General features: G+C 40.3%; 1 protein-coding gene across 4 annotated transcripts; it reads left to right on the top strand.

The window, feature by feature from the left end:
• Positions 1-9,233: 9,233 nt before the first annotated feature.
• On the top strand, positions 9,234-16,329 carry THG1L (tRNA-histidine guanylyltransferase 1 like). 4 transcript variants are annotated; one of them, XM_079144974.1, is made up of 6 exons: positions 9,234-9,448; positions 10,429-10,605; positions 11,245-11,414; positions 12,093-12,181; positions 13,805-13,912; positions 14,845-16,329. In XM_079144974.1, the coding sequence occupies exons 1-6, from the start codon at positions 9,258-9,260 to the stop codon at positions 15,004-15,006; spliced, it is 897 nt and encodes a 298-aa protein (XP_079001100.1). In that variant the 5' UTR covers positions 9,234-9,257; the 3' UTR covers positions 15,007-16,329. The 4 variants fall into 4 exon arrangements, with proteins under 4 accessions (XP_079001100.1, XP_079001103.1, XP_079001101.1 ...); XM_079144977.1 differs by having other exon boundaries at positions 9,312-9,448; positions 11,340-11,414; XM_079144975.1 differs by lacking the exon at positions 9,234-9,448 and having other exon boundaries at positions 10,465-10,605; positions 11,162-11,414.
• The last annotated feature ends 269 nt before the right edge of the window (positions 16,330-16,598 follow it).

The raw sequence follows: 16,598 nt of genomic DNA, 5'->3' as shown, positions 1-16,598 counted from the left end.
GCCTCTCTATCAGTAATAATCTTTATATTACTTCACAAAGATGTCTTAATGCAGTGCCTTTTTGAAAAATCATTAAAATTGTGATTTAAGACCTCAATAGACTTTATGAACAACAAATTCTTTGGCTTTTTAAAAATCAATGACTTCTTTTTAATGAGTATGTACATTTGAAATATCAAAATAGATTCTCAATTGGCCTAGACGCCTACAGGTTTCCTTCACTCTCATTTACTTTTCAAGTCTCAGTCAGCTTAATATTCCTGAAACACCATTAGACATATCAAAGCTGAAGTCCTTAGCTAATACTTAATATCTTCAAGTCTGATTTGTCTCTTATGGTTTTCTTCCTACTTCCTGCTTTCCATTTCTTTTCGGGTCTTCACATGTCCCTTAATCCACCATAAGTGTGTGTGTGTGTGTGTGTGTGTGTGTGTGTGTGTGTGTGTATGTGACATGTGTATATATATATATATATATTACTTACTCTCCTGAATTTACCTGAAATGTCACTGTATTCTCTTTTAAGTTCATCCTACCTGTAAAAATTGCTTTTGATCCTGCTCAAACCTGATTAACTTGATATTGTGATTTTTCTATTATTCTGAAGCACACCAAAGACCCAAAGTTGAAAAAATAAGATATAAAGTATCCCACTTCTAAGTTCAAAGAGATCCTACTAAGCCATTGATGATTTTGAGACAACTCTCTCTTTGAAGGTCATGCTGAAAAAGCAATCTGGCCAGTATTCTTTAAGGGAATTGCTAAATAGCAGGAAAAGAGAATATGAAAGGAAAATAAAGTTATTATTTATTGATTTATTATTTATTCCCAATGAATTGAAACTTCCAAAAACCCAGTTACATATACAAAAAAGTAATTAATTGTCTCAGTCATTTGACAAATATTTATTGATTGCTTCTCACATGCCCAGAACTATTCTAGACATGGGATACAGCTTGAAAAATATTAAGCAACGTCCCTGCCCTTCAAGAACATATAAGATCCATGAAATGGTTCACACACTGCTCTCGATACTTTTCTAAAATCTTAAACAAGGAAAATGTTTTGGCAAAATATCCAACATTAAAATTCAAAGATTCCAGGAACCTCTGAAGCAAGCTGTTTTTTAGTCTAATTATCAAGTTTCAATTTAAATATTGCCTCTCCTATGAAAGCTTCACAGACCACTCCAGTCCCTCAAACAGTGCAGGGACTCCAACCTTAGCTCCATAGCACTTAACAAAATTATAGTCCAACAATTACCTTTGAAACTATTTTGTTTATTTGTGCATTTATTTATTGGTACTAGGTATTGAACCCAGGGGTGCTCTACCATTGATCTACATCCCCAGCCCATTTTATTTTTTCATTTAGAAACAGGGTCTTACTAAGTTTCCAAGGATAACCTTGAATTTATGATCCTCCTGCCTCAGCCTCCCAAGTAGCTGGGATTACAGACGTTCACCCCCCACACCCAGCATGAAACTTTGTTTAATTTTTTTTTTTCCCCCCAAATGACCATGAACTCCATTAGGTAGCCACTATGGCTAAGTTGTTGGTTGTTGCATCCTGTTGTGCATGCTACAGAGTAGGAAATTTAAAAATATTTTGTTCAATGTATGAATAATTGAATGGATTAAATGAAACAAGGTCAAGTGGACTAGGAAATATCCATCTAATTTCCCCTTTCTGTTCTCCTCCTTTTTCCAAAAACTTCAGCAACCATATCCTTCTGGACCATCTTCTAAATAGAAAAAGAATGGGTAATTGAATAAATTTTTCCGTTTAACAGTACACAAATCAGGCTAGGTGTGGTAGCACATGCCTATAATCCCAGCAACTGGGGAGGCTGAGGCAGGAGGATCTCACGTTCAAAGCCCATCTCAGCAATGTAGTGAGACCCTGTCTCAAAATAAAAATAAAAAGGTCTAAGGATAGGCATGTAGATATGTGGTACAGTACTCCTGGTTCAACCCCTACTGCAAAAAAAAAAAAATCAATGACTATAAAATCCATTGACTCTAGGTTATGTAAGGAATATCTGAAAAATGCAGAAAAAAATTATAGCAATCCAAAGACCCTGTAATCATTAATTTATTCTAGAATAATAGTTCTAAATGTCATATCCTTGTCATCCTAGTATTGTCCTAATGCTTCCATCTATCTCAAAACCATGACAGAACTAGGCGGTCATTCCTGGAAGCATATACGTGACTTGCAGCCAGAAATTGGATTAGAGTGATTCAGAGGGGAAAGGGGATTTTAGACAGAAATTATTCCTCCCTCTTACCCTCTTCCACCCTGAAATTCATTTACGAAATGCAGCTCTTAGCGTAAATGAAGTGAGTCAGCATCAGGGAAGGCAAACTAAAATGACTTCAGAGGCAATTATTTTTTCTGTTAGCCCCTGCAGTTAGCTAGTGATCCTCTAAGTAATAGAATAGAGACTAATATCCAGTGAGGGCATAAACACCTGTAGTGTTCAGAGTCTCTTCTTCATTTTAAATCATGGAAAGCCCCACAGAACATAAACTTTACCATTTTAGCCATTTTTAAGTGTTCGATTCAGTAGTGTTAAGTACCTTTGCATGGCTGTGACTCAACTTCCAGAACTCTTTTTGTCTTGTAATGATCTTCTAGATCATTAAACAACTCTGCATCCCCTCCCACCCTGGCAACCACTGTCTTCCTTTCTGTCTCCATGGACTCCAAGCACCTTAGATGAGAGTATGGTCATCAAGTATTTGTGGTTTTGTGACTGGCTTATTTCACGTGGCAGAACATCCTCAGCGTTCATCCACGTGGTAGATGGTGTCAGAGCCGCCTTCCTTTTTAAGGCCTAATGATATTCTGTTACATGTGCATACTGCATTTCGTTTGTCCATTCATCCATCTGTGGACACATGGCCTCTTCCTCATTTGAGCTATTGTGGATCATGCTGCTATGAACATAGATGTACAAATAGCTCTTCAAGACCGTGTTTCCAGTTCAAAGAGTATATACCCAAAATCATAATTGTTGGATCCTATGGTAATTGCATTTTTTTTTTTTAATATTTGAGGATCTGCTGTCATGTTTTTGACACCGTTTTACATTCCCTGGGTGCTGAATTTTACAAAGCAGTTTTGCAAGTTACAAAGAAGCTCAGGGCTATTTTTCCCCTTCCACAAATTCTTCCCAGGCCTCTGGTGGTGCTTTCGCCATGGGTTCTCCATCACACTCACCACTCTTTCTCCTGCAGTATAATTGACTTGTCTCCCCCGTGTGTCAGCACCCTGAGGGTGGGGAGGCTGAAAGTTGAATTGATCTCTAAAACCAGTGACCTCGGTAAGTCTCCAGCTCCCTGCTTGTCTACACATAGTATCTCAACAAGTTATTGCCTCTCCTCTAGGTATCTGATAAATAAGGAGAATAATGCCTTTGAACAGCGAGGCTGAGACATGAATCAGGACAATGACCTTGACCATTTGGTACAGCACCAGGAACATGGTATATGCTAATTATTTTATGGAATTGTGTGGATAGAAGCACGTACTTTTAACCCCTACAAACCTGTTTGTTTTCTCATGTGCAAAATGGGTTGATGAAAAGAGATGACCTAGGAAAGGTTTATGCAGGTAGCAATTTGCAAGTGCACAATAAATGGCAGTTCCCAGACCTGTGTACTGACCATCTTAGCTCAGTAGGTTTGAACATGAAACAGTCTTTATCTGTTTCCTGTTAGTGCATCCAAATGTACTCTGTCAAGTCGCTCTGGTTCATCCCTTATCCACATTTTGGGCAGATCCCATAATCTTCCACTGTTACAACTTGAAGCTCACTTCCTGGCAGTCCAAAGCTGAGATTTCAAAGCTATTTCAGCCTCATTTCTTCTCCTTTTTCCCTTCATGCTGTTCAGTCCAGCCCTCCTACTCAGTCCAGCAAAGTCCAGGCCTGCTACTCAAGGGATCCAAGTGGGAGCTCCAGGTCTGCTCTTTTCTTTTGTCGCCACTCAACAGCAATGTCTCAGTCTGGTTCTGAGACCCCCTGCACCACCCCTCTTTTCAAGACTCAATTTCTCTTGAAGACTAAGCTGGAGTGTAGGGGAGGCACAGGCCTCCTTATGTACCTGGCCTTCAACCTGAGAGAGGCTATCTCTTCCAGCTTTGGCATGTTGCATGGTTGTCCTGGAACCATTTTTAGCACAACCTGATCCTCCATGTTACTCAGGCTCCCTTGGAGAAGAGCAGCGGCCGATCCCTTTGGCCCTACCAGCTCTATCTCTGAACCCGCTCCAGGAGGGCTGAATTTACTTTCCCAGTGACCTCACAGGCAGCTCCTAGCGCCTGCCTCCCCCTCCAAGCTCCTCCTCCTGGGCCATCAGTGACCTTCCCCAGGCCCCACAGGCTGAGGCACTGCAGTGAAGTAACCCCATCCTCTCCTCCGGCATACCACATTTGTTGTCCCAGCCTGCTCCAGAGACCTGCGAGTGTGACACAGTCACTGGTCTCTACAGTCACATGCACCCTCAAACTTGGGGCAGCACTAGAAGAATTCTGCAGATCCCCAGATTCCTACTGCACCAGGGAAGAGAGGAACAAGTGTCTCCCCTTCTGGGCAGCCCCAGAAGCCTCCTCCTTCCCATCATCACCTGACTTGGTGCTGGGGGACAGGGCTAGTCAGGTAGTGGTGGAGGAAAGTTTAGAGAGGGAAGGGAATAACATTGTTGTACCAGGAACTCCCAGGCCGTCTCTTTCCTTCGGCTGCTTTTATAGACTGGCTGTGTTCATGAAAAGTGGGAAAATTGGGGTAATGTTTCAAGGTAACAGGTCCTATTAAACTGCCCTTGGCAATCACTGTCAGCTTTTGCGACAGAAAATTCCAGTTGCCTATCCAGTATCATTTTCCTATCATTCCTTCTTTTAAAAAATAACCTATATTGTTGGAGATGGTGTATTAATCAGTGTTCTCTAGAGGAACAGAATCATCAGGAAGTATGATTATAAAAAGGAGATTTATTAGATTGGTTCACACAACTAGAAGCTGGATAGTCCACAATGGCTGCTAAGGTATGAGAGCATGCTGCCCACATCTGCATGGCTCTCGTGAGGTTCTCATAGCAGAGTATCACAATGTGGGAGGAGGCAAGTGGCACATGTGGAAGAGGAACTAATCCACTCCTTGAGACCAGGATGAATCCCTTCCAAGGCTGGAGACTTTGTGATCTAATTACCTTCCATGGTCCCCACTTCTTGAAGGTTCTGCAGCCTCACTATTGCTACACCGAAGACAAAGCTTCCAGCACAAGAACCTTTGGGGAACACGAACTATGTCCAAACCACAGCAAATTGATATGACAAAATTCATAATGGCCGTCTATAAATAAACTATGTTTGAGAATTAGGGATTGGATGACCCATGTATCTCTCTGATGCCAGGACTCAGTTTGATGCTCAATGATTAGCACAGAAAGAAATCACTATCCAGCTGGCAAACAAAAACAGATAAAAAGGGGCATTGGTTCTGAGCAGTGGCTAACAGTACAACTCTGCAGTTAAAGTGACTGGCTCTACCACCTCCTGGACCTGTAACCTTAGGCAAGCCATTTAACGCTGTCCACTCAATTTTACACCTGTAAAATGGGGAGAATCACAGTACCTATTTCCGAGCCTCTCTCCTGTCTCCGGATGATGAAGGATAGTCCCAGGCCTACCCTGGCACTCTCGGGTACCACTCTAAGCTGCCTGCTTCTTCACATGGCCTCTTCCTTCTTTGCATCTGTTCCCTGATAAGGAAACCAGCTGTGCTGGATTAAGGACCCACTCGGATGATCACCACCCCCACCTTTTATTTATAGTACAAGGAATTGAACCCAGGGGCACTTTAACACTGAGTGACTTCCCAAGCCATATGTGTGTGTGTATGTGTGTGTGTGTGTGTGTGTGTGTGTGTGTGTTTATAAAATATAAAAAATTATATAAAAAATATAAAGAACTGTCCCCAGTACAGAAAAAAAAATACATGCGTATATTTTTTATTGAAACAGGGTCTTGGTAAATTGCCAAAGCTGGCCTCAAACTTGTGATCCTCCTGCCCTAATATCCTGAGTAACTGGGATTACAGGATTATACCCCCATACCTAATACCAGGTAGTGACCCCATATTAATAGGTTATATCTGCAGAGCCCTTATTCCAAATAAAGTTATATGCACAGGTATGTATGTTAGTACTTCAATTTAATTTGGAGGGAAGGTGACAAAATTTAACATATAATATGTAGAAAAGCTGAAAAAAAATATAATGAATGCCCCTATAACCACCACTGGATTCAATAATTGTCAACATTTGGCTACTTTTACTTTTTCTACAGTCTACTCTTTACTATATTGAATCATCCCTAAATACTTCTCCCTCTGCCACCCAGCCAGTAAAGAGGATTGAAACCAGGGGCACTTTACCACTGAGCCACATCCCCAGCCTTTTAAATATGTTTTAATTTGAGCCAAGTTCCTGCTAAGTTGTTTAGGGCCTTGCTAAGTTGCTGAGGCTAGCCTTGAACTTGTGAGCTTCCTGCTTTAGCCTCCCAGGTCACTGGGATTACAGGAGGGCACCACTCTGCCTGACTTCCTGATCTTGGTTGCACGTTGATACCACCTTGAGACAAAGATTGCACCTGAAAAGATTCTGATATCATAGGCCTGAGTGCAGGATAGGAATTGGGGATTTTAAAAGGACCCTCAATTGATTTTAATTTGTGGGGAATGTTGTGACCCACTGCTTGAATGACGGAACAAATGGTCATGCTGTACCACACCAGGAGCTCCTGTAGAAGCATGTCATAGCACTATTAGTGATACCAACTTTGATGACCCGTGGTAACAGAGTTCTCCTTTGTAAGTAGTAAACAATTGTTGGGACAATACTACAACATTTAGAGAATGTTCTGTTTCCAACAGATCTCATAAATAATAGGTTTAGCATACCTTAGTGATTCTTGTTTGAATCTATTATTTCACAGATATTTACAAAAAGCTGATTTTCTAAGCCCACCATTCTGCAAAGGGCTTTCCCACCTCAACTATAATTCCACATAAAAAGGAAGGGCAAATGCCTAATTCTTTAATAACCAATTCTTAGTAAGAAGTTACTGTAATAATTATCTCCAATGTAGTGAGATTTTCACACTCAGTACTGTTATGGAGTTATGGATTTATATTTACTTTATGTATTGTAATCAATTATAACTAACCTTACAGATACTCAAATTATCTCGAATTTGGCCAGGGGGACCCCCTTCAAGCTAGCTCATCTTTATTTTTCTTTGCAGAGGTGGATCAAACCCAAGGGCTTCACACATGCTAGACAAGTGCTCTTGATATGGGGCACAACTTAAGAATAGACCGATCACCACTGAAAAGTCCAAATTTGAGAATCTTTATTAAGCCGGCCGACTGACTGTCTCACACAATGCCCCAAAAAATGGCTATTGGGAGAAAAGCCCCGACCACAGGTTGTAAGGGTTCTTATACCAAAAATCACATCAATCCTAAGTGTTTGTTGCTATGATTCAAAATTACAAACTAACATCATGAGATCATCAACAGAGGGGGAAGTGGGTCAAAATGACCCCTACCTAGGTACAAACTAAAGAATGGTTACTAACATCCACACAATTACTGTTTACATGGTACATTGGTTAAGAGCAATAGAGATCAAAAGAGAGCAATTTTTCATTACATAAGAATAGTCATTTTATATTGCTAAACATGTCATGCTAAGTAACTGAGGATGGTTACAGAGGCGGGGTGTTCCCATGGGAAAGCTTATTTCCTACATAACCTGGAGTCTCAGAGTAAAATGGAGTCTGTTTAGTCATTTCCCTTAGAGTTTGGCTTAGAACATTCTCATGGAGCCAGATCTGTCAGCCCATCACACTCTACCACTAAGTATAGCCCCGGCCCTTTTAAAATTTTGATACAGGGTCTTGTTAAATTGCTCAAATTGACCCTGAACATTCAATCCTCCTGCCTCAGTTACACAAGTAACTGGGATTACAGTCATGCAACACCTCTCTGAGCTGGCTCGTCTTTTTGACACCTTCTCATTACTCTCTGAACATTTCCTTCCTTTCTGGCATAGGAGGTCCCAGGCTCACCTTGACACAACCTGGAGCAGGATATATCTCCATGGAATTTGTTTTAATGGGGAACAGTATTTAGAAATAAGGGAGTGGATGCTTATTGAATCTGGGGTATTATTTCATCTCTGTCTAATGAATAAAAATGGAAAGTACATATTTTTTAAAAACTGAATTCATAATGATGAGAAACATGGAAAAATTTACCTAATGGTCAGTAACACTGTTGAGTGTCTGTAGTCCCAGCTACTCCTGAGGCACAGGCAGAAGGATTGCTTGAGCCCAGGAGTTCAAGGTCAGCCTGGGCAACATATAACACAAATGAGGGTTGTTATTGTTGCTGTTATATAGCAACAAGAAATCAAACATTGGGCCTACCTAATGGTGGAAGAGTTGAGTAAGTTAAGTTAGTACACCCATATGTAGGAATATTAAGAGTTTCCCCCTCTCTCTCTGTACTGGGGATGGAACCCAGGGGTCCTTTACCACTGAGTTATATCCCCAGCTCTTTTAATTTTTTATTTTATTTTGAGACAGGATCTCACTAAGTTGCTGAGGGTTTGCCTCAAACTTGCAATCCTCCTTCCTCAGCTTCCCCAGTCGCTGGAATTACAGAGTATTTCTCTTCTAAATATCACCCTTTGGCATAATCAGTGACATTAGAAAATAATCGAGCTCCATGGAAAAAATATAAAAATTGTACAGGTGATGGATTTCAAATTTATGTGTCCCTGTTTAAACTTAACATACACAGAAAGAGATTAAAAATTACCATCCACGATGTTTTTGGACGCTTGGGGGCGGGGAGGGGCGGATAAAAAGTATTTCAGTTCATTCCACATTTTCTACAATGAATTAATAAATGCTACTTGGAAAGGACAAAAGAATCTCAGTACATTTTCAAACTTGGTTAGAAAATAATGTTTAAAAGCTTCGTGAGAGTGATTTGTTGTAGGAGGCAAGGAGAAAAATGAACAATGTAGAGTGGAAGAGAAGAACCGGCCAACTGGGCATGGGGTGGATTAGGAACCACAGGAGAGGTGAGCGAGATGACAACCTCCACTAGGCCTAGAGCGGCCCCGAGGAATAAAAGGAACTTCCGGGGCGGAGCTGTCTGAACCTCTCCCTTCCGCAGGGAAATGTGGACCGCCTGCACTGTTAAGGTTCTCGATTGCTTGGCCTCTACTTCCGTTATTCTGAAACGGTGTCTGAGGTTGGGAGCGGCCATGGCAAAAAGCAAGTTTGAGTACGTGCGGGACTTCGAGGCTGACGACACCTGCCTCCCTCACTGCTGGGTGGTAGTGCGGCTGGATGGCAGGAATTTCCATCGGTGAGCTAGCCGGGCTGGAGGCCGCGTGGCCCGCCAGCGCTTCCGGGGAGTCTGACTGCCCCGGCCATGGTTACTAGGGTAACGCGGTAGCCAATGAGCGCCCAGCGCGGAGCGTCTCCGTGCGAGTGTCTCCCAATTGGTTTGTGTGCGAGCTGATCAGGGTAGTTAAAAAGGGCAAGGTGCTCCCCTGGTGAGGGGGTGGCCTGGGGCGCCCGCGTTAAGTGAACAGAAACCATTTAGCAAAGACCTGTTGGTGAAAAAAACATCATTCTCGGCGCAATATTTAACTCTTCACCGTATTTCCCATCTATTCTGTTAGATATTTGAGTGCTGACTGCTCAGAGTCCGGAGTTCGCCTTCTTGTGGGCAACAATTTACAGTATAACCGTGTTTCATTATCAGTAACAGGCCACATGGAGTGAATTCGAGAAAGAAAAAAGGGAGGAATAAATGGAACGAAGATGGGAGTTTAATTTTTCGTAAATGCTACTTTATTAGTAATGTCAATTATTTTGTATGTGTCTGTGTGGTATTGGGATTGAACCCAAGAGCTATCATTGAGCTACATCCCCAGACCTCTTATTTTTTGAGACAGGGTTTCGCTAAGAGACTAAGGCTGGCCTGAAACTTGCAATCCTTCTGCCTCTTGTCTCCGGAGTTGCTGGGATTATAAGCGTGTGCCTCCGTAACCAGCAATAATGGTCATTATAACTAACATATGTTGAGTACTTAATAGGAGCCAGTCATAATTGTATTTTTATTTTCCCTTTATCTTAAGGACAGCTCATGATCAAAACTCTGTCTCCATTTCAAAGAAAAGAGAATTGAGGCTTAGCAATTATGTCCCTTTTTCTGTTGTTCAAGATTGTAGTTAGTAGCACTGCTACAGTATCTTCCTCTTGGAACTGCCTTTGTGATCTGTATTAATGACAAAACTCTTGCTTCCGTGCCCTTTTCCTGTTTTTCTTTCCCCTGTGAAGGTTTGCTGAAAAGCACAACTTTGCAAAACCTAATGACAGCCGTGCTCTCCACCTGATGAACAAATGTGCCCAGACTGTAATGGAAGAACTGGAGGATATTGTGATTGCATATGGACAGAGTGATGAATACAGCTTTGTGTTCCGGCGGAAAAGCAATTGGTTTAAAAGAAGAGCCAGGTAATTTCACGGACTGTCTCCTTTCTTCAGGATATTTCCTATCAGCATCTATTTTTCTATTTATTTTGACTTATAGACCAGGAAGGATGACTGATCCGATAAGTAACAAATATCATAAAATTGTAATATTAGTGATTCGTAGGTTGGCTTTAGCCAGTATCTACATGCATTGGAGTATTATTTAAACTTTTTATTAAGGAACATCTCAGTATAAAATAGACAGATTTGGTATTTAATATGACAGTATTTTGAAACTTGTAAAGGAAAGAAATACAGTGAATTGGTATGTTTTTAAAGCAGTGGTTTTGCTTTTCCAGAGACTAAAGATAATACAAAACAAAAACAGTTGAACCATAAATTTAAATCACATCTTACAGAGAAAAAAATAGCATTAGTAAATAATAGGACTGGAAGAAGGCTACACTTAAAACATATAACTGAAATATTAATATGTAACATATATAAAATATATTAAAATATGTAACTGAAATATTTTTCTCGGCCAAATGTATTTTATCTCTCAGTTTGCTGGAAACTTTGTGTAATCTCTCCGTAGCACCCACTGGCCCTATCGTGGTGTTGAATTAATATCATACATTTTCTTTTCTTGCTCCACCCAACGTGCCTTACATTTGCAAGTAAGTTCATGACTCATGTGGCCTCCCAGTTCGCCTCCAGCTATGTGTTTTATTGGCAAGATTACTTTGAGGACCAGCCTCTTCTGTATCCCCCAGGCTTCGATGGACGAGTCGTCGTGTATCCTAGCAACCAGACTTTAAAGGACTACCTCAGCTGGCGGCAAGCAGATTGTAAGTGGCACCAAATAAACGGATGTATTAAACCAGTAATTCCATGTATTAAATGTCTCATTCTAATACAGATTTGACTCACATGCATTTTGTTTGGAATGCAGTATTTTAAATATTTTTTAGTTAAATTTGGGAAATTTCATAAAAGCACTCTTATCTGTTTTGTTTTGTTTTTAATGGGAAGATAAGCAATACTGGGTCTGCATTTCTATTTAGTATTGGACACCTGTACAGTAGCAGCTGAATTTACACACACTCACACACACAGGCAATGTGCCACACAGTCTCTGCCATTCCCTGTTGTTCTCCTGGGTTACCCACTGCTTTATATATCTGCAGTCACACCAGACTCAGTGGGTATTTGAGTTGTGACCCAGGCCTTATGTGGCATTTTTTTATTTTACTAGAACTGGAAAAGAGATTGGAATAATATAAATCAATTAACTAAAAATATTCAGATTTGTATAAGGTATAACTCTGAAATGAACAAATAAAGCTGTTGTTAGGGAAATTTTTTTTGTCTACTCTTTCCATTCTTTGTTTCCTGGGAAAGACTGGGAAAATTATTAAATGTTTCTGAGATCTCTAAAGAAGGGAATGGAGCTGTAGAAGTCCTTGAAAGGTGAACATTGAACAGAGATTGTGTATCTAATCATTACCATTTTGTTCTCCTCACAGGTCACATCAATAATCTTTATAATACAGTTTTCTGGGCACTTATTCAACAATCTGGACTAACACCAGTACAAGCCCAAGAGAGATTACAGGTATAAAGAGGCTATTACAGTAATGCTTAGCTGGGGACAGTTTCATGTAGTCTCTCCCATAACATTTTTTAATGTCCCCTTTACATTCTTCTTTAGATCCCTTAACAACTTCATTTGAAAGGGAATAAACATCATAGCAGCACCTCTGCTGCTTGCTTGCTCTGTAAAGCCTGATGAGTTACTGCTACTTCTCAGCCTCCTTGACCTCACCTGTAAACTGGACTTCATGATATTGGCTCTACGCTCAGGTGCAGCCACTCTGCCTGCCCTCTTTAGACAGGGCCTGTGTGCTTCTTCACTCCCATCAGGCCTCTTCCCTCAATGCCAGGCTCTACAGGGCACCTGTCCTTTCTTGGGTGTAGAACCCCAATGTATAGAAGAGTTCATGCTTTGGGAACTAAATAACTATACTTCAATCATGCTTCAGTATAATTGTATCCTGTCTTGGTTCTTTATATGTAAAATGTATGAAAGAATAGTTCCTATGTCAGAGGACTGTGGTAGAAATTAAATGGTGTGATGCATGTAGCACACAGAAAGATACAAAGCACATTTTAAGTGCTTTATAAATACGGATTTTATTATTAGATAATAGTGCTACTTGTTGGATGACTTGATTCTGAACAAGGTGATGTGTTATAACAGCTTCTAATATAATGGCCAGTATGTTATAATTACTGAGTAAATGGCTGCCATTATTAATACTACTAATGATGAAGATTTTTTATAGTAGATATATCCAGCTTGGAAGACCCTAGTTTAGGTTGATTCTCTTAGAAAAATAAAGACAACCTTCAAGCTTTGATAATTTGTATACTCAATCTACCTTTCTTCCTTCCTTTTCTCCCTTCTCCTCCCTCCCTGTCCTTTTTTGTAGTACTAGGTATTGAACCCAGGGCCTCATGAGGCAAGTACTGATCTACGTCCCCAGCCTCTTTCTTTTTTTTTCCCCTTGGAGGCAGGGTCTCACTGAGTTACCCAGGCTGGCCTTCAAGTGGCCATCCTTCTTAGTCTCCAGAATAGCTGTGATTACAGGCAAGTGCCTCTGTATCCAGCTAGGTAATCTTCCTAAGCTTCAATTTTCTCATTAAAATGGAGGTGTTGAGATGGCATTGAGATTTATTTCCATCATATAAACTACCAAAGGGAAAGAGAAACAAACTGCCTTTGTAACCAGGGTCATTGACCAGAGGCTTGGCTCTGAGGGCCCAAACAGACTGAATTTGGTAAGATGCTGGCATGATATAAAAAGAAAAATGAATTTCTTAACAGTTTGGCTATACTCAGAAGACATAATCTGCCCTCCTGGATCTCATAGAAGCTTTAGGATTAAAAATAAATAAATAAATGGAGGTGTTATGATGATCAAATAAGAAAATAAAGTACATACGAGGTACTAACTTACCAGTAGTTCTTATCCCCTCAGCCTTGAGTTGTGAATCCAGTGTTTGCTACAGAAGAGAATTTTATGAATATAGGCATCTAAATAAAAATGAAAATTCATTAGTAACTGTTTTGTAGCTCCTTCTGTTTCTTAATTGATTTGTAGTTTAGACAGCATGAAGAGATACCACATTAAGAGTGAAGATACACAAAGCATTTTCTATCTGTTTGTTTCCTCAGGGAACTCTTGCAGCAGACAAAAATGAGATTCTGTTTTCTGAATTCAACACCAACTACAATAATGAGCCACTGATGTACAGGAAAGGGACTGTGTTGATATGGCAGAAGGTAAAACTGTTATGTTCAAGGAAAGTGAGTGTCAGGGAAAAAGAGCCCATGCCATCCCAGGCTTTGTCCCCCCTGCTGCTTATATACTGATTGGACTCCAGTAGCTAAGGTGAATTAGATCCTTCCCAAAAAGGAGAGGCTGTAGATTATTAATTTGGATGCTGATTTTGTCACTCAGTCGTGGTCTGAAATCTCCCTTAAGTAGATGTAAGTAGAAGCATGGGATTTTAAAATTTAGTATACGTACTTTACTGTATCATAAGCACTCCCATATCAAACAAAAGTGTACGGTAAAGGTACAAGGAGTTTTGTACTCCTAGATCATTACAACAGTGCTTTTCCCCACACTGGATAATGCTATTAAATTGTCCATCCCATGACAACTATAATATGAGACACTAAGAGAAGTTGTGTATAAGGGTTTTTTCACTTCCAGAAATTTTATGAGATTAACATTCTGAAATGAGTGTGAACATTTACATAAATACTTAATTCCAGCAATATTTTCTTATCAGCTCTTGAGCATAATTATTTCTCTAAACTCATTTCCTTCCTTGCTATACAGTTTTTCTGAAATGAATGTTTTCAAGTAATACAGGGTACTTAAGAACAAGTCATTCCACTAACATCAGCCCTTTTATTAGTATTTTCAAAACACATTTGTTCTTTGGCACAGACTTGGTTGTGGGAGAGGAGAAGTAACTTTATAGTCATTGCTAATAAGGAACATGAAATCCCTTTTTTTCCTCAGTTCACTTTTCAAATTATGGTAACAACCTTTTTTAGAGTATTTTTAATGGTAAAGAAGTTCTTGTAAACATATACGGTAATCATAAGTACAGCAAGTAAAAACATGAACTTCCCCACATCTTCCCTTTAGCTTCCAAACCCTCTTCTGTGTTAACACTGTTACCACTTTAACTTACCTATAGGTGGATGAAGTCACGACAAAAGAAGTTAAGCTGCCGGCAGAAATGGAAGGGAAGAAGATGGCTGTGACCCGGACCAGGACAAAGCCAGTGCCCTTACACTGTGATATCATTGGGGATGCTTTCTGGAAGGAACATCCAGAGATCCTTTATGAAGACAGTTGACCCTCCACTCTTCAATTCTGGTGTACTTTTACCCTGCAGGGCCCCCAGGTCTTCTTGCCTTAGGTGGCCCTAGCATTCCTGCCACCCAGAACTGTACCAGGAGTGACAGGACTTGAGTTGGGAAGAAAGGGACAGGTGGGGGTGGTGTAACTCGTTCTGCTGAAGCAGAACACCTTTAGCAATGTTAGAACATGATTTCTGTGGGATTTTTTTTTTTTTTTTTTTTTTTTTCAAAATTGTGGTACTATTTTTATAAAGCAAGAACTATTTAATGCCTTGCAAGATGAGTCATTTTTAGAGTGTGGCATAAGTCTTATGAAAACCTGTCAGCTCTTTTCACCTATGATAGAAGAGAAGCCCAAACTTTACTCTCACCCACCTATTCTTAGAGAACCCAGTGACTTTGAATATGTCACCTATGCACCTATGTACTTGGATTATCTTTGATAGACCTGAAGATAAATATGGGCTAATACCTGCCTCGTGCTTCTTAATTCAGATATTCCAGGGAAAACTCAGGGCTTTGTGCCAGTCTCCAAGTCAGCAGCTTTTGGCTGAATAAATGAGTAGTGGTGTTAGGATACCCTTGGGTTCACACTCTATGTACTGATTTTATGGAGTTGCCAACATGATCATCATCATCTTGCCAGAACATAGTTTCTAAAGCCACTTACCTTTTTCTAAGAAGTAAACATGAGAGAAACATATGCATGTATGTGAGAAAAAGAAAATATGCAAGAATAAGAATGGAGATCCATTTTATACTCCATATCCTCTAGATACTTAAGTTTTAAAAACAAGTTGCCTTCCAGTTCAACTTCCTGAAAAACATTCACAAGTAGTCGCTACAAAAAATGACATCCGAATTCAAGAGCAGAGGGGTTAACACACCCCTCAGGCAGGTGTCAAAGGGAACCTAATAGATCCACCTGGTGGGGAGGTGGAGATAGAAGAGCTACAGAGAACAGGAGCAGCCATGGCATGTTGCCGAGCTGCTGAAGTCTGAAGGGGGAAGTCGTGGGGACAGGTGGTAAGTAGCTTACATTTCCTCTTGTCCTTGCTTTGTATCTTAGAGGAAGAGATTATTTGGTCCAATTAAGATTTAATTAAGAGACAGCCCATGTCCCAGTTGCTGGTCTTTCATTACAGAATTTAAAGCCAAGAAGAAAATGTATTTTTGAAAGTGTGATGGATGGCTTCATCCCATCTGTCGATGCCATTTTTTTCCTTCCTGTTCCCCCTACTGCACAGGAAAAGGATAAGTACCTCATGTTTGGTAATTGCTAAAATGGGAAAAAAAATAAAGACATCAGTTTCCTTGGCCTATTTGTTTCTTATACAAATACAGTAAATAAATCTGACTTTTGCTTGTATCTTTGGGTAAGCCAAAGGATGCAAATACATTTGTCATAGCAGATGTTCATGGACTTTTACATGTAAAAAGAAAAGTTTCTTGGGATGCTTATTTAAGTGGTGGTGCAATCCCAGCAACTTGATGGGCTTGAGGCAAGAGAATAACAAAGTTTGAGGCCAGCCTCAGTAACTTGGCAAGACCATGTCTCTCAATAGAAAGGGCTGGGAATGTTTAGAGG

Source organism: Sciurus vulgaris (assembly GCF_902686455.1).
Source record: "Sciurus vulgaris genome assembly, chromosome: 6".
NCBI lineage: Eukaryota > Metazoa > Chordata > Mammalia > Rodentia > Sciuridae > Sciurus > Sciurus vulgaris.
Note: the sequence above shows the minus strand (reverse complement) of the source record. Positions and strands in the feature narration are given on the sequence as shown.